This window comes from Anolis sagrei, chromosome 4, assembly GCF_037176765.1.
Source record: "Anolis sagrei isolate rAnoSag1 chromosome 4, rAnoSag1.mat, whole genome shotgun sequence".
Taxonomy (NCBI): domain Eukaryota; kingdom Metazoa; phylum Chordata; class Lepidosauria; order Squamata; family Dactyloidae; genus Anolis; species Anolis sagrei.
Window position 1 is genome coordinate 153,478,118 of NC_090024.1, and position 26,558 is coordinate 153,504,675.

The window sequence follows — 26,558 nt, forward strand, 5'->3', positions numbered from 1 at the left end:
ATGATGTATCTGATTCCAAAAACTAAGGTACACAATTTTAATAGCTGCTCCAAAAAAAACCAAAAAAACTGCACTGGCATTTTTTTAAAAGAAGGAGTAGCAGTACAGTGGTTTCCTCACTAGTAGGCATACTGTGTATATCAGCTGAATTTAGCAAAATCAGCTGGAAGCAGAGCATTCCTTGATATAGCTAACATTTTTCATTATGTTTGGTCACCAAATAGATGAATGGGAAAGTAGATAATATTATTATTTTCTTTTGTGAAATATAATGTTTCACACTAAAAGGGTTGTTGGTCTCAAGAACTTATCAAATCAAAAGTGTTCACAGAAAAGGAATGTTCATGTATTTTATTTTTTAGTTATTTTATTTTTTAGGGCAAACACCACATATATGCGATACATACATACACACAGAGTCCATATATACACATACATTCAGATCTGGACTGCTGGTTTGGAAGAATCTAATTTACTAACATTTTCAATAAAACTACAGTTTTTAAGGATAATTTGCATTTAGGATTTATTACAGGCAACCCCCAAGTTACAAACAAGATAGGTTCTGTAGATATGTTTCAAAGTTCAATTTGCATGTAAGTTGGAACAGGTACATTTTTAAAGCGAAACTCCAGCTAAATATACACATCTTTTCGTTTTAGATAGCATAGGGAAGGGCTAACAACCCTTTGGTGTTTGTTTTGCTGTTTGTGCCCCTGCTCAGAAGACTTCACCTCACTGTGTCCCTTTTGTATCCCTGTGATAATTGGATTTTGAAAAATTTGGCTTGTTATGGAAACAAAGATTGGTGACAAAGCTTCAGTGGAGATACAGTGCACTTTGCCCACTTCCCCGGCCCTATGTTTTTCTAATTGACCCAGCCTTTTTGTGGTTAGAAATAAATAGCTTCAGATCCCACCCTGACCATCAGGTAGGCCATGCTTGTACTTTACCCACTTCCCGGGCCCTAATCTACTTCGCCGTACTAGCCCAGCCCTCTCATAGTCATCGAGGCCCACTTTGGAATCTTGACCATCGGAAGCTGAGCTGCCCAAGGTAATTGGTACTGAACTGGCTTTTAAAATTTTAAATATGCACAATTGTTATATAGTACTATGTTTATACTTTTTATATTGATTTTGTGTGTGTTCTTATTTCAGTAATTGCAATGCTTTACCATGCCGGAAACCACTCCGAGTCCCCCCAGGAAGACAGAGTGGTATACAAATAAATGTTTATTATCTTTTTCCCATAATAATTTTTTCAGGAGTGAATTTTCCTTACTAGAAGTAGTTTTCTCTCACTTCCTGTTGTCTCACTCCCATTCTTAACTATGGGTTGTTTGTAAGTCAGATGTTTGTAATTTGGGGACTGCCTGTAATATGTCTATTCTTAGTCTGAAGTACACATTTGCAATTAAATTCTTTTGTGTTGTAAGAGACAGAAATAAAGTCATGCTTCAATGCTACCCTGGGCTTGCTGAAATTAGCTGTCATCCCATGGCTGTTTGCGTAGAAAAACTTAATGTTCTTTGCAATTGCACATTCTGGGAAAGACTGATCAAATTTTCATAGCAACAGCATGATCATGTTTTGGATAACAGAGGTAGAAAATGCTGGTTTAAATAAAATAGCAGTTGCCTTTCTCATTTACTGAGCATATTTCTATGGGCCCTTCCACGCAGCCATATAACCCAGAATATCATGGCAGACAATCCATAATATCTGCTTTCTGCAGTTCAAGATCTGCCTTAAATAGATTATTGACTGTATATACTGAGTCCCAAGTGGGCCATGCTCATTAAAGGGATAAATATCCAATACTAACACATAGTTCTGCAATGTGAAACTGATATTTTGTTCTATTTGGACTCCATTCCATTGATCTATCCTTCTTTTATTTTCCTTTTCCTTTTACCGGGCACTTCCCCTGGGTAGCTGTATCCCTGGTACGCTTTCTAACTGAGTTATCTGAGTCCACACTGCCATAGAATCCATTTCAACGTGGATTTTATACAGCAGTGTGGAAGGGGCCTATGATCAACTAATTTGGTTACAATTAGTACAACTTTGGATAATTATTCTAGAACCTTTGAAAACCCCAAGATTCATACTAGATAAAGAGATAAATGATTTATTGCTTTATGTACTGAAATACTGTCATTAAGGTGGATCAAGAACAAGTTTGGCTCTATACAGTAGAACCAATACAGTTTGATACTGCTTTGATTGCCATAACTTAATACTATTGCATTTTGGAATTTGTATTTTGGTAACACACTGGCGTTCTTTTTCTCTTCCTTAGCAGAGAAAAGTGATGACCTTGTAAAACTACAACTCTCTTTATTCCACAGCATTGAGCCATGGAATTAAAGAGATATCAAACTGCATTTATTCTACAGTGTAGAAGCACCTCAAATTACTTGAAGATGAATCTAATTAAAATCAGTAAGACAAGTTAGTTGTGATTTACATTCAAGTTAGTCTGAATCACACCCACTTTCCTCACTATGTAGTTTAGGATTCCTATTTCCCAGTCTCAAGACTTCTAGGATCACTCATTTTTCTCTTCTTTAAAACACAAATGATTATACCTACAAGAGCACAGAGAACAATGAAAGAACATATTGTTATTGCAACAATGGTAACAATTTTGCTATATTCATTATTAGAGGGGGGTTGAAGAAACTCAGAAACAAACATAGTCGCTATTGCGATATTAGATGCTTCTCCAAAATTATTGCTGTCATCAATGGCACGAATGGCAAAGTAGATGGAGGTGCCATTTTCTTTTGTGAAGTTTTCTGCCTTATACTGAAAAGATTGTTTGGTCCCAGCAACCTCAGGTATCAGGGCAGATGTATTCAGAGATATGGCACTATGAAAAGTCGTCTCTCTTAGTTCCAGAGGATCGATGCTCATTTTTATTTCATATCTTTCAGCTGAAAAATAAGCAGTAGGGAACACAATTGGATTAGCATGTTTCTAAAGTAAGAGTGAGAACAGGGGCAGCTCAAGATACCTGCATTGCATCTAGTTACAACATCTGTTTCTAGAAATGTTTATTCTGGTAACCTTAATGTGTGTTACATTACAGAGAGGTTTCTCTTTAAAGTGTTAATAAAATATAGAGTATTGTTTAGAATCAGTTACAGGGAGCACATGATGACCCTGTGGTTATATCAATTCCAAGGACCTCATCACATGGATGTTTCCTCCGTGCTCTCTACATTTTTGCATGCTGGCAAAATGGGTTCCCACTGTTGTGGTTCAGGCAGCTGAGGATGATGATGAGGGTTTGGGGGTACAGGGCCTGCAGGGAGAACGGAGGGAGATTTGGTTGATTCTCTGTGTGAAAACAAATGTTGTAGAAGCTGACAGGCAGAGAAGGGAGGAAGTGGGGTTGGACAGAGAATCAAGGATGCTCCTGGAGAAGAAGAATTCCAGGTGCAAGCCAAGCCATGGAAAAGGGAGGCCAAGAGAGACTCCTCAAGGCCAACAGAATGCTTTCATGCATTGCTGTCCTTAATTAGGGAAAGAATAGCTCTCAGGTCTTAGATCAAGCAGCGTAGCAAATAGAGCAAGAAGCTCCTGCCTTGTTCCTGGTCCTATCTTAGTTTCAAGCCAAATTTCCTAGTCAAGTTTTGCTACCAGACTTGAGGATTTTACCATGGACTCAAGCTCATGTTTTGTTCTTTGTTTCTTGGACTACTCAAGCTCATGCTTTATTCCTTGTCTGTTGGATTAATCAAGCTCATGTTTGTTCCATGCACCTTGGATTAATGTTCATGCTTTAACCTTTGCATTGGAGATTTATCTCTGACTTTTGAGACTCCTATCCTTACATATTTGGATTTTTTACTCTTTTACTGTGTGTGCATTATCAATAAACTATTGCTTTGCTTGGCTTCCTGGTGAGTGCTTGAGAAAGGTGAACTCTAACTGAGGTGCAACACTCACAGAGGTCATCTTATGATGCACAGCCAGTTCCAGTGACTTCCTGTGGTACTCCGTCTTGCTAGCATGCTACAAATGAGAGACCCTGGCTCTCAGAAACCCTAGCAAGATATGGTATCACCATATCTTGACAGGAGACTTGAAGGCAAATGAACACATAATGTAATATTATTGTGGAGTATTTATTTATTTGTCATGTCAGGGGACATGAGAGAAGCCACCTCGCAGGATTGCAAGACATCCGGGCGTCCCCTGGGCAACGTCTTCGAAGATGGCTGATTCTCTCGCCACAGAAGCGAGTATTAAAAGGAGATAATTGTCTTATGTCTTATGTCTTCTCCTTTCTCCTCCTTTACATAGAAAAGATGTTTTATATCTCTAATGAAATGATAACCTTTCTCCAAAGTATAATTTCTCACCTTTTCCTACATCAAAATCATTCCCAGGAGCTGTCCAGAAAAAATGGAATTCCTCTTCCTCAGTAAGTTCAACCTTAAGGTCAGTGATTTTACAAGGGGGAAAGACATCTGGGATATTTCCAGCTGGAACGTCTGTCATTAGAAAAGAACCTCCTGATGCAATCCTGCTGAAATTTTCCACATTTCCTTGCGTTTCATTCTCATTAGGTTGAGGTTTCGGTGGATTCATTTTTATTTCACCTATGGAAAAGCATCATTTAGAAGTCCTATCAGAATAAGTGATCATACTAATTCTATGATGACACACCATAAATCAACCAATTAGCACCACACATTGTGACATAAAATTGTGTAAATAATATTGCATATTACAGATGGTTGTTAACTAGCCAAAGAAAGGCAAGATGATCGAGACAGTGCGACAGTGGATTTTAATATCAAAATAAATGTTTTCAATGCTTATGTATGTGTAGAATTTATTTATGCACCGGCACTGAATGTTTGCCGTTTGTATGTTGTGCTCCGCCCTGAGTCCCCTTTAGGGTGAGAAGGGCGGAATATAAATGGTTTAAATAATAAATAAATAAATAAATAATTCTAGATTAGACTGACCAATGGAAACAGAAGAGTATATGCATTAAGAAAACCAAGGAATGGGTTCCCTTAATATTATTTTAAAACTTTATGACAAAGAAATTGTTTCATTATTTCTAAAGATATCTAAACACATGCACCAATGCTAATGAAAATGTACAGGGTGAAATCAACCTTGGAAACTATGAATGAAGGCACTGGGCAAACCTGTTTGGTGTCTGTCAATCATACCTCAGGGTTGTCCAGTTCTTCCCTTCAAAGACAAAACCATATGTATATATAATAGAGCATGTTTAAATGAGATTGTCCTTAAAAGTATTACACAAGTCAGGATATTGTAATTACAGCAGGATAATATAGTCCTTGGCTGGGATTTATTCCATGATGTTCCTTTTTGTTGTTCTGCTGATGGGAAACTGTTTTGCAAACATAAATAATCCATTAATGGCTTACTTTTATAAAAGAAACTCTTTCCAAAAGTCTCCCTCCATGAGAACAACAGAAGAAGAACAATGTCATATGAAAAGTTCAACTATTACTGTACTGTAATTGCAGTTTCCCTGCCTTTGTGATAAAGTCCTTAGTCTGCTTGTCTTTTCATAAACACAAGGAAATAAATTTTCTGAAGGTATATATTTCACATTTTGTGAATTAATACAGTATTTCTCTTCTCTATATCTGTTGCATTTTTTCTTAAACATAATGTTATTTCATAGATACTTACCAGCTTCTATAAAACCTGGTATGTAGAGAGTATGACTGTGTCTGCGAGTCCGCTTGGCAGTCTCGTCTTTCCCTTGGACGCTCACTTTGATGTTGTGTCTACCATTTTCTTTGAAAGCTGTGAAATATCTTGAATAGATTCCATCATTTCTGAGAATATCAGCACCTGAGTTGATATACATAAGTACAGTATTTGAAATTAACATCTAAAGCAAGTTTCGTGTTGCGCCTAATTTCTAATAAGACACACAGAAAGTATATGTTAGAGACATTTACCTCAACAGCTAACCCTGTTATCATGGAAATAGATGAATACCAGATTCCATCAGCAAACTATTGTATAATTGTGATAGTGTTAATTTTCACAGTATTAATCAGAGATGCAAGATGTGTGACATCAGTGTGCTTAATAAGCCCCAAATTGTCTCCAAATTCTAAAATCCAACAGCTACTCATGTTTAGGGACGTATCTACACAATAGAATTTATGCAGTTCTACATCTCTAACTGCTATGACTCAATACAATGGAATCCTTGGACTCATAATTTGGTGATGTGCTAGCACTCTTTAGCAGAAAAGGCTAAAGACCTTGTAAAACTACAACACCAATGATTCCATAGCATCGAGCCATGGCAGTTAAAGTGATATCAAATGGCATTAATTTTACAGTGTAGATGCAACCTAGGATGCAGCATTCAGCATGATATCTCATACCCTTCAATATCTTGCAGGTTAAAATATGGAGGATCTTGTTCTTTAGTGGGTGGAGATGAGGTAGAGTTCAGCATACCAACACAGCAACATATATATGTCCCTCCCATTGGAGTTTCCCTACATATATAACATGTGTAGCCCTCCAATCCATTTGTAACAGGAGAAAAGAATCTCTCCTAACACATAACAGTGCTGTCATAGTTTGGGGTGCTCCCATGCTGCTACTTGTAAAAGAAATCTTGTACACAAAATATTTAAAAAGCATCATATCTTGATATACACACAGAGAAATTCTAAATTGTATAATATGATAAATACTTCAAAATAAACTTACCAGAGCCATTATCAAGGAGTTCTACCTCAGTAGATACTCCAGATGCTGATTCAACAGTCGCCATAACTTTTGCACCAATAACAGGTGAAAATCCTTGGGTGACTTCAGCATAAATGATGGTGGGATTAGGAAACTTGTTAGTATCTCTGCTCATATAGGACTTCACAGTTACTGGGGGCACAGTTGCAGATGCTGCTCGACTGGTGACTGTTATTGAAAGGACTTGAGCCGCAGACTCAGTATTCTGAATTGAATAAGTCCAGTCTCCTGCCTGCAAATCAAACAACATCTTTAGGGTTTCTAAAAGCAAATGGATGTCTTCCACTTTCACAATCTATCATCCTATTTTGAATACAGGAAGATTAAGTGCTCACACTTTCTCCCTTTCTCTGCAAATTTGTTTTGCTCCATTCTGAAAGACACAGGCATAGTCTTGAAGGCTGCAATGTTCAATATATAGCATTGAAATAAAACACAGATTTTACCTCTGCCGTTCCAGGAATCTTAAGCCGAGCTGTTTGAAGGTTGGTGTTCTCAATTACAAAATCTGCGGTAGTGTAATTTTTTCCTCTAGGAGCTGTCAGATAAATTTTTGGTGGATGCATGCTCACACTCCATGTAATGACAAAGAAAGTGTCATTTCCCACAGTTTTATCTATGGATACAGTGCCATACATCCACTGCCTGGGACCAATACTTTCTCCTTTACTTTCAATCTGTTAGGGGGGGAAATTAAAAAGTATTTGATGTAATATAAAATGAACATTAACATATTGAACATTTGATTTCATTGGACACCATTTTTTCCCTTTCTCAGATAGTGGTGGTTTGAATGTTGGGTTTCAACTCAGGAAACTAGGGTCTGAACTCAGTCATGGAAACCCCTGCGAGATCTTGGGAAAGTATTGCTCTGAGTCTCAGAGGAATGGCAAAATGCTCTCTGAACAAATCTTGCCAAGAAAACACAATAGATTCACCTTAAGCTTGCCAAAAGTTGCAAATGACTTGAAAGTGCACAACAACCACAATGACAATCTCCCGCATAATATCTTCTCCATCTTAATAACAGATGTCTCAGAAGAAATGCCATTTTTAAATTCAATTTGCTTTGGTTTTGTCCAGAAATAGAATTTTCATTAAAGGAAAAATGAGCAGCATTTTTCCTATCCCTGCCTTAAAGTGTAGTGTTCATTCTGACAGACAAAAATATACAGATATGAGCTGGTATGTCCATGGGGAGCTATGAGCACTTCTCAATTGACCAGTTATCTTGAAAGGAGAGTAAATCAGCTCAGTGGCAGCAAAAGGACACACAGAGCTAATTCAGGTAAACTCAGCCTTGAACTGCATTAGCCAGAATTGTGGGTTTCACCCAATTCTTCCCAAGAATGTAATGCAAATCATATAAGCAATTGGGCCAGTTTGCGAGATAGAACTAGCTGCAACTGTTTACATGGCTCCCCAGACTCAGAGTCAGCCCAGAGTTATGCAATTTGACTCTCTGGGTTGTCCCTGGTATAAAGTGTTCATGCAGAAATGCCCACCAATTTACTGTCCCATTGTATATAATGGGACTTGAGCAGCCATGGATTTTCGTATCCATGGGCTTTCCAGGAACTGAACCACAGTAGATATCAAGAGCCCATTGTATATACAAGAAAGGAAACCAAGAAAGGAAACCAAATGCAATCAGTGATTACAAAATAGATAATGAAATTTGAAGGCCCACAAAGAAAAGCAATTGTGTAATGAGAGATTTCTGACTATATTGGTTGAGACAGTGTTAATCCTTAATCAGAACTTCTGTCTTTTAATTTTGGCAAATACCATCCGTTGAGACAGGACTGGACTTCTGACACAGAAGAATATGGTTTTTAATGTTTTCCCACCATACTGTTTTCCCAATGCATACCTTTCCCGGATTCGCTATTTTCTAGGGAAAACAGAAACTTGTATAGCCCATTTACACATGAAATTAGCTTGCAAATTCTACAAATTTTTACAATGTTGTTTCAGCTCTATCTGAAGGATACACCTCTATCCTTCTCTTTCTCCTCTATGAATTTCTCACTACTTTATTCTTGTATAGCAAAAGCAAAACATGGGTTGTATAATTGATTTCACTGTGTATGGTTTTATAATTTTGTTGAGAGCTCATTCATATTTGATAGAACAGTGCTTAATGTAAATCTTTCTTCGAATCTCCCCACAGGCTGGCTGAGAAATTCTGGGTGCTGTTGTCAAAAAGGTAATTTTTCCAAGATGGTCCTATCACTGAATCATCAGCTCCTGTTTCATCTCAGTTCTTCACAGTCCAGACCTGAAGACTTTGTAGGTTGATACTCCGGCTTCCTGATGAAATCCCACTGAAAGCATCTACAAGGCTGCTGGAATCCACACTGTCAGTGGCAGAAAATTTCAAACCTCCTGAAACATGATTGACAGAATAATTAGAATAATCTACCAGCAGGACTCAAATGTCACATATATTTCTCGTGTGTCTTGTTCTAGGACAAAGAAGACGAAAATTCAATCCTATGTTTTCCGAATATCCTCTACATTTGTTTAGCCCAAAACATGTTCAAGAATTATGAAAGTGATCTTAGTTGCAATTTTGACCCTTCTGTATCTCCCAGGCAGTGTAGTCTTTCATTTCATGATGTAATACTTTTTTTAAAAGTGAGAATGGAGAAGATGGCAGGGGTAGGCATGGTAGCCCTCTTTTTAATGTATTTTATTTTCATCTGCTTTTCTTTTCAAAACAGATCTTGGGTTTATGGCCAAATCCTGATGGGTGTTCCTCCCTATGGTAGGGAGGAAGTTGCTTAACCATAGCTTCAATTTCAAAGTATGACTTTTACACATAGCCAGATCAAAATCTGTCTATTTGATGACTGAGTTGTTTTCCTGCCACCTCATCACACAGAAGTTTTTTGGCTTCTCTTTGCCCACAGATCCTGCTGAATGCCATCATATGATACAGGCTGTGGCCCTGTCCCATTGATGGCTGAAGTGGCAAGGAAGCATTGAAAGTAGCTTCTTCGCCAACTACGGTAAGGAAACCAACTTTTGCAATGGTGCTGCCTGCAGTTTTTGGCCTTTTCCCCTACCTTGTGCGGGAAAAGCAGGGCGCCAATGCATCTTGCCCAGATGCCCCCATGTGATGGGGGAAGAAGGAAGGGTATGCAGGTCGCCCCAAGGCACCATGCACACCTTCCATTTCAAAGGTGATTGCTGTTGAGACAGAACTAAAGAGTGGGGGTATCAGGATGATGAGGTCTCTAGAGAAAGCTGCAAAGTGTCACAGCAATGTCAGTTTAGTAAGACGTGTTTGAAGCATGTCATCATTAGCAACTTGCCAAACACCCTTGAGAAGTCACTGCAGATACCTGTTGCCCACAGTTAAAGGGAAGCAATCATACACATTGTTACTGGTCCTACATGCTACTCCAACATGGAAATGGCTGAAATACTTAAAATGTGTGTTTAAGAGCACAAGATCAAGGAGAGTTAAGTAGCTCCACATGTGGAACTCTTCTGCTGTGTCTTCATGGTAGCAGATTCTGGCTCCAATTTTAAAATGGTCAACATCCTTGAGATGCTTTGGATTTTTGGACTTCTCCAACTGTAGACCAGTATAAAACTTTACTTTTCTGGGTAAGCACATTGTTGCCTTCCAATTCCAGGAAGTCTTGGATGACACACATTTCTTACATCAACTTCACACTAGCTTAAGAGTAGCCTGAATAATTTTCACCTCAACACTGATGGAAAGTTTCCTTGCTGATGTTTTGAGTTTCCAATGGTATTCGCCATAATCAAACATGTTATCCTTCTGGAATGCCTGAAGGGTTTGGGAACTGAGGGCACTGTGCTTCCATGATTGTGGTTCTGTCTCACATCCAGGTACTAAATGGTGGATCTTTGAGATAGCTGCCCCTCACAAAGGAGGCTGGCATATGGCATACAACCTGCCGTTCTATCCCCAATGGTTTTTAACATCTTCATGAAACCATGGGGAGATATCTCCCAGAATCATAAGAAAGGGAGGGCTTTTTAAGTGATCAAACATTCAAACATTTTAGCGGAAAGATACATCCAATCCTTTGTTGATTGTGTATCTTTTATTTGAAACAGACATCTATTTAGTAAATAATAAATACATTTTATTGATTAGCCCTTAGGACACATCACCATACCGAACCAAACAACAAAACTTGATGCAACTTAATAAAACTCTATGTAGTAAGTTAAATAAGACACTGATAATAATACAATAAATAAATGTGATTAAACTGAATATATACGTCATATTTCCCTGTCTCCCCTACAATTTACCCCGATCAGCTAGTAAATTAAATTTAACTGAAACAGGCAATCAAATGCTGGTCCAAAACTAATTTTCAACACCCCACCCCCTTGAAATTTACAAGCAGTTCCTTGCTGTAGTTTTGTTGTTGTTATACTTGGTTTTGATACCCAGCATCTATATGAAACAGACAGACACTTCATTTAATTGTCATGTTTGCAAATCCTGGTTTCATGGGCTGAACAAATAGCAGGGGAGATTGTGTAAATAAGAATAGCTTGGTGAAGCTGAGATTTGCAACAACCACCTTTTTTTCCAGTGGCTGAGTGCTGGTTTGTACTGCAGATGACAACAACTGCTTATTCCAATTATTGCCTTACCTGTCATGTCTGCCAACATTTCTAGTTCTTTTGCCGCACTTGGCCCCAAAGCAATGGTGTGGATTACAGATTCACTTCTTTGAACTTCAGCAAAGCAAGAGCTTAAACTTGAATCTTCTCCGTCGGTCAAGAGAACGATTTCACAGCCTTCTGTATTTGCATATTTATGTGAAAATACCTAGGTGAAAAGAATATTTAAAATTGTAGCAACAATGTTAAAAGAACCTATGCAAGAGGTCTACAAAGGTGCCTGTAATTAAAGCAGGAGATAAAAACCTTCTGCAAAACTGTGAAAGGAAAAATGTGTGAAATCACTTTTGACATGTTACAGACACAAAGTTAGATGAGATGGATGCTGTATCCAATTGAAACAACATATATTGTTAATTGCTTAGAATAATTGGTTAAGGAAGAACAATATGTGCTGCTTCTTATGTTTATAGTTAGAGACTCAAAAGCTGGATGGCACACCTACTACATCAAGACCAGCATGATAAGACAAGATGATCCTTAGATTTTCTTTGTCTTTAATATTCCTTATGTATTTTTTCTATGTATTTTTCTCATCTATTGAATTTGCCTGTTCGTTGTTGACTTCAATAGAAATAGCTTTCACAATTGCAAGATGGTTCAATAGAAATTAATGACATGAGGTATTCAACAGTGCAGAAGTCTCTATTCAAACTAGTTCTGCCTAAAACCAAATGGGAGTATTATTTTCAATTAATTTAATATTTTTTCTGTAAAATTAACATACTGTCCATTCATTACACACTACACACATTTCAGTGTGGTGTAGTCATTTGAATGGTGGACTAGTACAAGTCCACAAGGGTTCAAGTCAATGTTTGGCCATGAAAACTCAATGATTTTGAGCAAATATGGGGGAAATTCTTAGAATATATATTTGTCCAAGAAAAAAGGAATAAAACCAAATCAACAAATAATAGCATTCTGGAGAATAGGTCAGTATAAGAATTATTATTTTTATTTGCTTTATTTATACCACGCCTTTCTCATCCCATAGGGGGACTCAAGGTGGCTTACAACTCTGGCAATATACAATGCTGTTTAATACCTAATCATAAAACATATTCCGTCAACTAAAGCAAATAAACACATAGAATAATAACAGATTAAAAACATATAAAGTGCATGGTACCATTCATTCATAATCCTTGCTCAAAATTCTTATTAAGACTTTGTCGAAACCGTAATAGCTTATTCTTCAAACACTTGTGTACAAAGCCATGTCTTTAACGCTTTTCTGAAAACCAGAAGAGATGGGGCTTGCCTGCTGTCACTGGGGAGGACAACACTGAGAAGGCCCTGTCTCTCATCCCCACCAATCACACTTGCGAAGGGGGTGGGACCGAGAGCAGGGACTCCCCAGCCGATCTTAAAGCTCTTGTTAATATTAAGGATTAATACATATCACATGGGTTGTCGGATGCACATAGAGATTAAATGTATAAAACTATATATGACTAATTGTTTAATTGATTTATTGTACATTTCGTTAGCTGTTGGTGGTAGTTGTGTGTGATTTGTATGATTTATTTATTTTGAATAAATAATAATAATACACTTAGGGCACACTCTCTCATGTACAGAGGAAGACCATGTCAAATCTCTTCTGAACAAAAGTTACCTCCACCCCCACCCCTCACCTCCATGATAGTGTCACCTTAGGGCACACATGTCAAATGCAAAGCTGGTGGGCTGAATCCAGACCCACATCATTTTATGTAGCCCGCAAGACTTTCAAGGACAGAGCAACATCAGTTACATTTATACAGTCTTACAATTACAACCAGCCTTTTGAAGGCAACTATAAAGCTGATGTAGCCCTCAATGAAAATTAGTTTGACACTCCTGATTTAGTGGTCATCATTAAGCAACAATTTGAAGGCAAACAAAAACAACCACACATTTTTTCTTATTTTTAAGAATCCATACCCCAAAATATGGGGGTGGGGGATCTTGTTCACGCTATATAAAAGGAAAAACTTTCAAACTCTCAAATCAGGATGTCCCCAATAATAAGAAACACCTGCCACTCTTTTGCAGCTCTTGAATAAGAGACATTATTTTATCATAAGGAACATCTGTCAACCTTAGATGGCTGTCACATTCTTTTCAGTGAATGCTCTGTACAAACAAGCTTAGATATGTTTATAGAGCAGTGTTCTCGATTTAGCAGTAATAGATCTCAGCACTGTTAAAGAAATAAAGTAAGTAGAAATCAACATATTTAGATTTTCCCCTCCTACCTGAAATCCTTTTTGTACTCCAGCACATATATTAGTTCCTCCATTTGCACTAATAGGGAGATAGCCATTAAGAGTTTTGCGCACAGAATCGCTGACAATCTGTCGCAAACCAGTCTGAATTGTTGCCTCATTATTGAATGTGACAATTCCAACCCAGGAACCATCTTCAACAGTCTGTAGGAGGAATGTTTCTGCAGCTTGTTTCAGCCGAGCAATGCGATTATACTGCATTTAAAGTGAGGGGAGGAGAGGACAGAGAGAAGCAGAATTGTCAGTGCATTTCAGGAAAGACAAAAATGAAACTAAAAATAAGAATTACTTAAAGAATGCTGTTTTCATGAAAAAAAAACTCTGGATAATTTTCTGTTAAAATATAAATACAGCAATGAAATATATGATTGTCCTGAAAAATTTATCTGCATTACGATCTAGAGTGCAGTGCATCTGGGAGCTTTCCTATATGTGCTGAATTGATATTAATTGGAGGTACATGCCAGAAGGTGCATCTGTATACTGTAGAATTACTGCAGTTTGACAGAACTTCAACTGTCATGGCTCAGTGCTGTGAAATAATGGGATTTGTAGTTTTGTCAGCCTTTTTTAATTTTTACAAAAGGTCTATCAGAGGCCCTGGTGGCACAGTGGGTTAAACCCTTGTGCCTGCAGGACTGGTTGACCGACAGATTGGCGGTTCTAATCTGGAGAGCAGGATAAGCTCCAGTCTGTCGAGCTCTAGCTTCTCATGCGGAGACAAGTCTCCCACAGGATGGTAAAACATCAATTATCTGGGCATCTTCTGGGCAATGTCTTTGCAGACAGCCAATTCTTTCACACCAGAAGCAACTTGCAGTTTCTGAAGTCACTTCTGATGTGAAAAAAAAGAGGCTTCCAAAAATATCCTAATCAACCTAGAGAGTTTATTCATTTCTACTAATCTATTCGGTTTTAAAAACCATTCTTCCACCATAGGTAATACAAAGGACTTTACATTTGTGGGTTCAACCATCTTTAGCTTGAAAATAGTCAAACAAATTTCCAAACAGCAAATATTGATTTTGCCATTTTACATAAGGGGTACCATTTTATTATAGCAGGTTTTGAGCATATTATGGATTTTGGTATCCATGGCGGATCCTCAAGAGAAATCTTAGCAGAAACCAAGGGCCCGTCTATGGTGCTAATTTTTTCTAACTCTAATCATATAGCAATCTTGCTGCCACGAGCCCAAGTTGTATGTTTTTCATTGTTTTTTCTCCCTGCAAAAATTTGGCATAAGCTAGGACTTTCCAAGCCAAAGGCAAGAATGGATTTTTCTTTCCTGTTGAGAGGTTACCATGGGCAGGGTAATTTCTTATATCTGTTCCCTTTGTACTTCTGAGTGGTCTGATTACTCCAATGATGAAGAGTTCCATTGGAGAGGACAAGGAGGGTAGCAAACCAATTAATGATACCACAAGCAAAGGTCTGGATGAAAGCTGAACAAATCACCAGTATCAGAAGCAGGGTAGAAACAAATACTATGCAGCCTGCAATAAAGAAACAGAATAATATTATATTTACTCAAACTATTGAGCCCTTGCTTATTACTCAGGAGCTAGCACCAAATCAGAGTAAAATGTACCTCACTGATTGTAAAATCACATGATTTAATACAGAGAAGCTTTCCTGATGTTGAGATTTCTATTACCATCAACATTAATTGGGTTATTTTGGAAGTATCCTTTTTTTACAGAATTTTTTCTGCTAAAATGTGGAAAAAAGACTTACCCCAGCCATACTTCCAGAAACATCTAGTACAAGACATACAACCCTTTCCTGCATTTGCAGCAAGGAGATTGTGGGATCAGGTGGAGGAGTACTTCTTGAAGAAGAACTAGCGAAGTCAGGCGAGCCCATAATGACTTCCCATGTGCTTTTGAAGTCGCACATTTTGTTCTGCAAGTTTGGTGCTCTGACATTATGATTACTCTTGTCACAGAATTGAGTAACCTTAATAAAAGATAAGAAAAATAGATCAGGGTTGCAAGTTCCTTGGCACTTCCTACTGCCACCCCTATCTTATAAAACAGAGGTGGGCAAAGGCTTCAGTGCTCTAAATATGGACACTGGACTCCCTCTACTCCCTGTATCCACAAGTACTTCTGCTTTTTCCACCAGCCTCAAATAGTTAGTTAAGTCTTGTGGGGCATTGATGGGCCATCATCTCAGCCTGGTTTGGATTTCTATGGGCCTATTTTTTTCAAAACTGGCAATTTGGGGGTAGGTGCAGGCCCCCAAGGTCCTAAACCTCTGTAATTTATGTACCTTTCAATGCTGATGGAAATAGGGGGAAATTTGGATACATGGAGGGAAAACAGTCAGAGATACTGTGAGATGTTATTCTACCAATACTTGTTTATTTATTTTGAGTATTTATGTCCCACTCTTCAGACACAATACCTCTTAGAGCAGCATATGCATTGTTAATTTGCCTTCAGGTTTACAATAATTGGCGACATTTGGCAAATGCCTTTAAAGCAGTGGTTCTCAACCTGTGGGTCCCCAGATGTTTTGGCCTTCAACTCCTAGGAATCCTAACAGCTGGTAAACTGGCTGGGATTTCTGGGAGTTGTAGGCCAAAACACCTGGGGACCCACAGGTTGAGAACCACTGCTTTAATGAGCTTGTCTAATTTATCTACTGTCTTGAAACACCACCAAATTTAATCTTCCATTCTATAATCCATCCATATAGCAGCAAATCCAGAATGGCAGTCACAATTCATATGACGTGAATCCCCAGGAGGTTTTTTTTTTTTTAGGGGGAGGGTGAAAACTACAACACCCAAAACATCAGCTTACATGTCTAGCATCAATTGAGGTTTTCTGGAAATTGTGTTGAAAAATTAACCCAACTTTTGAGAGAGTTCAACATCTCCTGTTTTCTGGTAGAAGGAAGAGGGATTTGAGCAGGCTATCAATTTTCTCACCATTCATTTCACTGACTGTTTGGAATCTGAAGTCATTGTGCTCCACTTCCTCTAAAACCTTTCTTATTTCCCCAAAAGAAGGATGCACCTGGGATAGCCAGTGAAACATCTTTTTTTTTTGGGGGGGGGGGGGATTGGGAAATGAGGATGAGTATAATTTATAGCAAGGTACAACACTGTCATGTCTGTGCTGCCCTCAAAATGTACAGGTCTTTTACTTGAGGCAAGAGAAGATTGCTATGGCTTTAGTGTAATGGTGAGATTACAGCATGCTTAAATAAATAGGAAGTTGTAGACAGAGTTCAAAAACAGAAAGAGATCAAAGGACTAAAGAAAACTGATAAAAATGAGTGGAGTATCAGCTGACAAAGAACAGAACTGATAAAATAAATTGAGATGGAAATTAAATAGCTGGGAGAGAAGAGGAACAGCTTGGAAAATGAGGAAATAAGAGGAATGAGGAAAGACAATTATGGCTCGATATTGGAGTCATTGCAGAACTAAACTTCACTTTTGGGTGCCCCCGGTGGCACAGTGGGTTAAAGCGCTGAGCTGCTGAACTTGCTGACCGAGGGTCGCAGGTTCGAATCTGGGGAAAGGTGTGAACTCCCGCTGTTAGCCCCAGCTTCTGCCAACCTAGCAGTTCGAAAACATGCAAATGTTTAGGTACCGCTCTGGTGGGAAGGTAACAGCACTCCATGCAGTCATGCCAGCCACATGACCTTAGAGGGGTGTACGGACAATGCCAACTCTTCCGCTTAGAAATGGAGATGAGCACCAACCCTCAGAGTCAGACACGACTGGACTTAATGTCAGGGGAAAACCTTTACCTTTACTAAACTTCAGTTTCCTGAAATATTCAATTTGGCAAAACTTAAACTGACATTTTTTCAGATGGACATACAATAAATTAAAACATTTAACCTCCTCTTTGTCTTAACTTATACTTACTGAGGGGAGAGCTTGCATGTACATTATAGATGCTGAAGTAGTTTGATCTTTGTCTGGAAGGAACAAACATTCAGATTCATAGAGATGGTTGTGTTGTTGCACCTCACATTTTCTGGTACTTCCTGACTTAGTTTGAAATACGTACTGACCAGTGATATCCAATGAGCATCTAAACAATATTAAAAACAAATAGTTGGTCAGTTAAGAAATCAAGAAATAATAAATACCCTGTCATATAACTTCTGCTAAAATGGCATTCATTTTTAACTGGCATGTTGGGTAACCCTTGCTAGAGAAACATAACGCTCCTAAAACATTAAAAATGTCAGATTGAAGAGTTCTTTGCAGATGGAATGATTCGGTTATGAAGATTTTATGCAGAAGTTGTGAATAACCAATGCATTTATCAGTGTTATCAGCAAAGATCCTTGATGCAATACTACCAATTATGTTTATCTGAACTGGTTGCAAATTATGCACTGTTATATATCATGGTATGTAAGTTGATGGAAGGTTTTTGTGATAAGTATGAAATTTGAGTAATTCCATAAAGAGGGGAAGCGCCAATGTTGTCTTAGGGAGGCATTTCCCCTCAGCCACTACTACTGCTATTTTCCCACCAAGGCATTCAAAATTGCTAGAAGTGGTGCCAGTGAGAAGACAGTATTTGGGGGTAATTATTTTCTTTCGGTTTTCCCAGTTTCCCAGTTTTCCCAGTTTTCCCAGACTAAGCTTTTACTTTTCAACACTCTGCTCAGGGAATCGATCAGCTTATAAGGTAGCCTTGAAAGTAAAATATCTAGGATTATGGATAACCAACAAAAATAACAAATTATTTCAAAATAATTATGGAAAAAAACATGGAAGGAGATTAAAGAAAATGTGGAAAGATGGCAAAGAATTTAATTAACTTGGATGGGGAGAATAGTGGTGATAAAAATGATGCTCTAACCACTTGATCTTAGCCAAAAGGCCGAGAAGCGATCACAGAGCTCACCAACCCCTCTTACAGAAGAGCCTACATGCTGGCTAGATTTAACATCATGCCATCGCCGCTCCATAGAGGAAGACTCAATGGCCTCCCGAGCGACAAGAGGGTCTGCCTCTGCAGCACAGGTCAGCTAGACTCCATACCGCATATTCTCCTGCACTGTCCACTCTACCAGGAGCTAAGATCCAGTCTGCTAACACAAGTTTTAGACTCACTGAAGAACCGCAGCGATTCTGACAAAGTGATTTTGCTTTTAAATTGCCAGGACTTTAGCTGCTGCCTTTCAGTGGCAAGATTCCTGAATGAAGTCTGCAAACTGAATGTGTAGCAAACGAGAAGCCTTTTTTTATTATGTGTACTATTTTTTATACTCTCTGCCATGTTATGCCAATAAAGGCTTATTGTATTGTATTGTTGTTGATGCTCTAACCAAGTGTTTCTCAACCTTCCTAATGCCGTGACCCCTCAATACAGTTCCTTATGTTGTGGTGACCCCCAACCATACAATTATTTTTGTTGCTACTTCACAAACGTAAGTTTGCTACTGTTATGAATCATAATGTAAATACCAGATATGCAGGATGTATTTTCATTCACTGGACTATATTTGTCACAAATGCACTCAAATTTGAATATTGGTGGCGTTGGGAGGATTGATTTTGGGAGTTGCAGTTACTGGGATTTATAGTTCACCTACAATCAGAGAGCATTCTGAACTCCACTAACGTTGAATTGAACCAAACTTGGCACAGAGAAAACACTGGAAGGGTTTGGTGGGCATTGACCTTGAGTTTTGGAGTTGTAGTTTACCTACCTCCAGAGAGCACTGTGGATTCAAACAATGATGGATCTAGAGCAAACTTGGCATGAATACTCAATATTTCCAAATGTGAACACTGGTGGAGTTTGGGGAAAATAGACCTTGACGTTTGGGAGTTGTAGTTGCTGGGATTTATAGTTCACCCACAATCAAAGAACATTCTGAACCCCACCAATGATAGAATTGGTCCAAACTTCCCACACAGAACCCCACATGACCAACAGACAATACTGTGTTTTCTGATGGTCTTTGGTGACCCCTCTGACACCCCCTCCAGGGGTCCCGACCCCCAGGTTGAGAAACACTGCTCTAACCCAAAATGCTGTTTTTATTCCAAAATCTACTATAGTGAAATGAGTGAGAATTTTTGAACATTTGAGAAAGGATTTGACCAAATGTATATAGAATGGGGAAAAAGCTAGGATTGCTTACAAAAACCTAATTGATGCCAAAGAGAAAGGGGCCTTAGCATTGCCATACCCTAGGTATTATTACAAAGCAGTAAGCTTTAGCAGGCTTAAGGAGTGGGTAAGATCAGAAAACCGAGCCTTGTTCAACTTAGAGAGGTATAACCTAAGATTTGGTTGGCATGCGTATTTATGTTATGGAAAAGATAGAATTAATAAAGATTATAAGGTGAGGATGGAACAGAAACCTCCATTATGGCCACGCCCTCTCGAAGCACCATAAATTCAATTTTTAATCAGAAAATAAGAACCTATAGGGAGTACTTAATTTAAAAAAGAGCACTGGAAACTTAAAGGAAGAGAAGAGTTGGTTTTGCTATCACCAATTATATAATGGATTTTAAAAAGACAGTAAAGTAGGATTTGCTAAAGAAAATTGGAATTGGGGAATATTTTAGAGAACAGGAATAAGGGATTAATTTCCAGATTATATAGGTACATATTAGAGTACAGCCTAGAACTTAGTCAAATAAGGGAAAATGTTGAGTTAGATAATTGGGAATATTTATTGGAAAGAAGATTTAAATTTTCAAACGCAGGATCTACCGCGTTGAGTCGCCTACGGGCTGAGAAACTGCGGTATACAAGCAAAGTAAATAAATACTAAAGAGAACATGTACAGAATGTTTCATAGATGTTCTATAATTCCTGAGATAATAGCTAAACTAGATAAATCACACTGGTGGACCTGTAAGTTGGTACAAACTTATTGGGGAAGAGTGATTGAAGAAAAAAATCACTAAAAAGGATAGGAAAAATCTAGACATGTGCCTCTTAGGGCTATTTGGTGAAGAAATCAGTAAAGATGATGTAGAAATCTGTCCATATAGTTTTGTTGCAACAAGAATAATAATAGAAAAAAAATTGGGAAAGAGAAAAAGAGCTAATGCTAAAGGACTGAAGAGAAAATGTATTAGACTATATCCAAATGATCAAGCTATCCAATGGCATATGGGGAGGAAGAATGAAATAGAAGTTGCATCTGGATATCTAGAAAGGAAGACAAAAATAGATTTCTGCCTGTCTGGAAGCGTGCCCAGGCTTTTTGGGGTCAAATTTTGAGTGGTGTCAGAAGTCATGGGTGGGAGGAGGGGATGAGTGTGGGAGGCTGGTGTATTTGTATTATGTGTATTTAATGTATTTCTTTTATTTTCTTTTACCTTCTGTATATCACCTTTACACAATACTGTTTTTTTTTAAAAAAATGAATAAAATTTCTAGACTTATACTTGAGTATATACAGCATTTAAAAATTAAATTGAGACTTTAAATTTATATTACACTGGCTGTAGGCGGACGACTGTGATTAGACTCAGCAACAGTAAATCTTCACCCCACATCTAAATTAACTAGCCCAAGGCATGTATTTTCTTCAAAACATTTATGCTGATTGAAGATGTGCTAAGGCATTGATACCTCGTTGCTTCAGCCTTGTATTTTCCAGTGGTATAGAAAGGTGCATCATTATTGTATTCATCAAAGACGCCCCATCTGAGATGAGCCCATTCATGGACAAATACTCTGCCTGCAGAAAAACCAGTAACAACCCTAACTGTGACAAATGTACAGCACTTTTATTTAGTTTAATTATTCTATTAATGATCACTAGTGTTGTGTAAAGGTTTAAGTACTGGACCATCACTCTGGAGACCAGTGTTCAAATCACCACTTATCCCCAGAAACCCACTGGATGATATTGAGCAAGATATTGACATTTTCTCAAGAAAACCATATGATAGATTCACCTAAGCGTACGTCATCAGGTGATTTCATCCAAAGGAGACTAAAGTAACATTAGAAATAGCATAAAAATTGAGCAGTGTGTTGTCATATTATGAGTCCTAAATTTCTGTTTTGAAGAGCTAAATGAATGTTAAATTAGCTTTCCTTATCCTTAGGCATTTTAAACCCCTACTATTAAGCTATTATTACAGAAATGGCAATATTATATTTGGAATCATTCTACCTGAACCCCACACAGGTCAGTTGAAGGCCTTTTGCTATCTGGATACAGTAAATACAGTGTTTCCATGTACAGAAGACAAACAGACTAGCTTAGCCCAAAACCCCTTGCTACTATTCACTATCCTGCGATCAGCCACCACTATCTGCCTAATGGTTGGGCTGGCTTGAAAATGTGTGGATTAACCTAACATGAAAATATTACTAGTTCCTAGTCTCTGGATCTTAAGGTTTTTCTTCCACTGCTTTTCTTACTTTGTTACCTTTTGAAAGTTAACTCTTAACATTGTAAAAAACATAATATTTCTATTTGAATGAAGAGGTACTACCTCGTGGTCCATAAACAATGAGCAAACTGTCATCTGTCAGGAAGTTAGGCGTGAAATGGATGTACCGCCCTGGTTCACCACACCCTCCATACTGCAAGGTGTAGGGTTCATCACCATATTTCAAGAAAGGATCTGCCACAATGACATCAGCCTAAAATAAAGTAAGAACTGATATAAAGATTATGTAGGAATATATATATATATTGCATTGTATCCCCATGATTTTTCAAAACAAATCAAATATTTTAAACATTTTAAAGTGTACTCACATTGTTATAGGATTCCCGGGTTACTCTTTTATATTCAGATTTATGGATCCAATTCAGAGGAATTAAAATTTTTACAGACTTGAAATAAAACCTTTGCTTTGTAGCACTGAAGAGATAGGATGAGGCTTGTTTAACCATATCCTAACAGGAAGAGAAAAAGGGGGGAAAGCATATTATGAGTGTTAGAAATGTGTTCATTAGACTCAGTTTTGCTTAGAGAATTTGCAAAAGTTGATTGTCGATAAAGAACAGTAATTTTAAAAATATGGCACTGGCAATCATGTTGCAGTCTGTAACGTGAGTGCTGGATTACACAGCTAACAGTATTTGCTGAAAAAAGGGTAATTTTGACATTAGACACACAGTTAACTATTGGACATGCACATACACTTCATTATAAATACTCTGATAATTTTCAACAGTATGTGTATAACTTTCTTGTAATTTGTTCATTTTATCTGCCATTGATTTAGTATGTTTATTTGCGGTTAGAATTGGATTTTTGCCTATTATTGTTGGACTCAGGATAAGTTACGACTTCATCACACGAGCCACTGGAATCACCACGTGTCATGGCAAATCCAGTGATTGTCATTGGGAGTGTGGGGAACCCGTCACCCCACAGCTTGCATCGCCCAACTCACGAGGAAGCTGATCCCATGGGGGAAAGTGTTGACCTTGTGGCTTCCCCCATGGGATCAGTTTGGAATTCTGAAATCTAAAATACTCCAAAATCATCCATGTAGGTGGCTGCGATAGTGACACTTTGGCTTTCTGATGGTTCAGTGTACACTAACTCTGTTTAATACACAAAATTATTAAAATATTGCATAACATTGCTTTTAGGCAATGCACATAGGTATATATAAATCATGCTTGAATTTCATGTTTAGACTTGGATCCCATATCCAAGTTATGTTGTTATGTACACATGTGCAGATACTGGCATTCCAAATCCCACCCACCCACCCACCCCCCTATATATATAATCCATGCATTTCAGATAATGGATACTCAACCTGTATATCATTATTTGGTAAAATTAAGTTGCTCAATTAATATATTTTAAATAATAATGTTCTTACCTTTATACTGTTAATGATTTTATTGTCTTCAGATAATGCAGGGTTAATTGCAATAACAATGTCTTCAAACCCACCATTGTTGAGCTTCACCATGGTTCCCTTCATTTCATGCAGCAGCATCAGCCCCATTAAAAGGTGCCATTGATACAGCAACATCTTTGCTTGTGCCACCTGTCCCAGCTCACGACAGAGATAATGATACAGGAAGATTTGTATGGGTGTTTATATAGACTTGTGTTTTCCATTAGAGTTGTAAAGGGAATACAGCTATTGGTATTTAGTTTTGTGGTGCTAGGGTGGGGCACCTTTGGCCCAACAACTGTTTAAAACTTCTTTTCTAATATATCTGGAGGGGAAAATGTAAGAAATAAATCAACACTGAATATTTTTCCTGTGAGATAAAGATATTGGCTGTATTTCCTAGGAAACTGAAACAATTTGGAATTTCCACTGTGTGTTTTTTTAAGTATCCCTGAACAAAATAATATGCACACCAATCCAAGTGATGGGACAGAATCTTTCTCCTGGCTGTAGTATACATCCTTAGGTATAAGTCTAGACATTTTAGTTTTTTTTTAAAAAGGACTCTCCACAAATCTAGCTCAGCTTATCCACAGATTAACATAAATATTATGCCTTAACTCTTATTTTAAAAATGGAACCATCCCCTTCTCTGAGTAGCATGATGAAAGGCAATAGCTCGGTCCGTCTTGGCAGATTCAAAAGAATAATCAATCCCCTGGTTTGAGGGCATGCTTTCTGTTGTGTCAATCAGTTGGAAATTAAATTTGATATCTCATGGCTGGAATCACCGGGTTGCAAGTTTTTCGGGTTGTATGGCCATGTTCCAGAAGCATTTTCTCTTGATGTTTTGCCCACATCTATGGCTGACATCCTCAGAGGTTGTGAGGTTTGTTGGAAACTAGGCAAGTGGTGTTTATATATCTGTTGAATGTCCAAGGTGAGAGAAAGAACTCTTGTCTGTTTGAGGCAAGTCTGAATGCTGCAATTGATCCCCTTAGTTAGCATTAAAAAGCCTTGCAGCTTCAAGGCTTGGCTGCTTCCTGCCTAGGAGAATCTTTTGTTGGGAGGTGATTAACTGTCTCTGATTGTTTCTTGTCTGGAATTCCCCTGCGTTTTTGCGTGTTGTTCTTACTTTACTGTCCTGTTTTTAGAGTTTTTTTTTAATACTGGTAGCCTGATTTTGTTCATTTTCGTGGTTTCCTCCTTTCTGACGAAATTGTCCACATGCTTGTGGATTTCAGTGGCTTCTCTGTGTAGCCAGACATGGTAGTTGTTACAGTGGTCCAGCATTTCTGTGTTCTCAGATAATATGCTGTGTCCAGGTTGCTTCATCAGGTGCTCTGCTATGGCTGACTTCTCAGGTTGAATTAGTCTGAAGTGCCTTTCATGTTCCTTGGTTCTTGTTTGTGTGCTCTGTTAGGTCGTCCCTATGTAGACTTGTCTACAGCTGCATGGTATATGGTAGACTCCTGCAGAGGTGACAGAATCCCTCTTGTCCTTTGCTCAATGTAGCATTTGTTGGATTTTCTTAGTGGGTCTGTAGTTACGAGGGTTAAATGAAAAGTAATGCCTCCACGTTCATTACTTGCGTTTGGATGGGAATATTTTAATAAATCAAACGCAGAAATAATCCTTACAATGTGCTCTTTAACTACCACTATTCACTTTTATACATGATCAATTGGACACATTTCTGCCAACGATAAACAAGTTTTCTGAAGCCGTCACAGAAGAAATCGACACTCTGTTTCCGCAACCCATCGTGCACAGATCTTCCGATAGCCAAGCAAAGCAATAATGTGACCCACACGTTCTTGTGAAATGCCGATTATGTTTGAAATTTCTGAATGATACGATGATTGTCCTGAATCAACCTTTTGCTTGTGAAACTCGGTGGTTGCTGTTTCAGGACGTCCAACTCTTTGTTTGTCACGCAAATCAGATGTTCTCACCTCAACATCTTTAAATGTACTCACCCAACGACGCACGGTACTCACATCAACACAATCACCATAAACAGCTTGCATTATCTGATGAATCTCCTTTGGGGTGACAGTTTCTGCTGTCAAGAATTCAGTGACTGCACATTGCTTAAGTCGTATTGACCGGCTGTCTGCGCAGGGTTCCATACTTCGTACTTTAACAATACAACTGTTCAATGCTAAGGCTTCCCGTCAAAATGGAACTGTAGAGGAGAGTCTACTGAACAAGCCAGTATCTGCCACATACCAGTACTGCCATCTGTTGAGGAGTTACAAAAGTGGAGGCATTACTTTTCATTCAACCCTAGTAGTTTGTAGGTTTGTTTTTTCATCAGATTCCCTATGCAATCAGTAGTTCCTTTAATGTATGGTAAGAACACTTTTCCTCTGGGTGGATCTTTGTCTTTACTCTCGTGGCTTGTTCTTGGTCTTGCAGCTCTTCTGATGTCTGTGGTGGAGTATTCATTTGCCTGTAAAGCCCACTTTAGGTGGTTCAATTCACCTTGGAAGAGGTGGGGTTTGCAGATTCTTTTTGCATGGTTTGCCAACGCTTTAATTGTGCTTCTTTTTTTATGTGGGTGATGGTTGGAGTTTTTATGTAGATATCTAGCCGTGTGTGTATGTTTTATGTAAACCATGTGGCCCAATTGTTGATTGGGTTTGTGGATGACTAGGACATCTAGAAATGGCAATTTGCCTTCATTTTCTTTTTCCATGGTGAATTGGATGTTTGGGTGGATGCTGTTAAGGTGGTCGAGGAACTTGTTCAGTTCAATAAGAAAGATGATGAAAAAACACAACCTACAAACTATCTACAGACCCACTAAGAAAATGCAGCCATAGCCGAGCACTTGATGAACCAACTTGGACACAGCAAATTATTTGAGAACACAAAAATGCTGGACCACTCTAACAACCACCATGTCAGACTACACAGAGAAGCCACTGATATCTACAAGCATGTGGACAATTTCAACAAAAAGAGAGAAACCATGAAAATAACCAAAA

General features: G+C 38.2%; 1 protein-coding gene across 1 annotated transcript; it reads right to left on the reverse strand.

Moving 5' to 3' along the window:
- Positions 1-370: 370 nt before the first annotated feature.
- Positions 371-23,716, reverse strand: LOC132774106 (calcium-activated chloride channel regulator 1-like). Its single transcript, XM_060773877.2, has 14 exons — positions 23,545-23,716; positions 22,460-22,600; positions 22,191-22,341; positions 21,316-21,424; positions 17,622-17,790; positions 15,470-15,691; positions 13,703-13,927; positions 11,430-11,607; positions 9,061-9,167; positions 7,226-7,456; positions 6,741-7,011; positions 5,694-5,858; positions 4,376-4,615; positions 371-2,941 (listed from the first exon to the last, which is right to left on the reverse strand). Exons 1-14 carry the CDS (start codon positions 23,698-23,700, stop codon positions 2,526-2,528), a joined length of 2,781 nt encoding a protein of 926 aa, XP_060629860.2. The 5' UTR covers positions 23,701-23,716; the 3' UTR covers positions 371-2,525.
- Positions 23,717-26,558: the final 2,842 nt, after the last annotated feature.

Excerpts from the sequence above, each read along its gene's own strand:
- LOC132774106 (XM_060773877.2), bottom strand. The coding sequence starts at position 23,700 with ATGTTGCTGTATCAATGGCACCTTTTAATGGGGCTGATGCTGCTGCAT. Across the intron at positions 7,012-7,225 it reads AGATTCCTGGAACGGCAGAG|GCAGGAGACTGGACTTATTC; the intron begins GTAAAATCTGTG and ends TTTGATTTGCAG. Across the intron at positions 2,942-4,375 it reads TGATTTTGATGTAGGAAAAG|CTGAAAGATATGAAATAAAA; the intron begins GTGAGAAATTAT and ends CTTATTTTTCAG.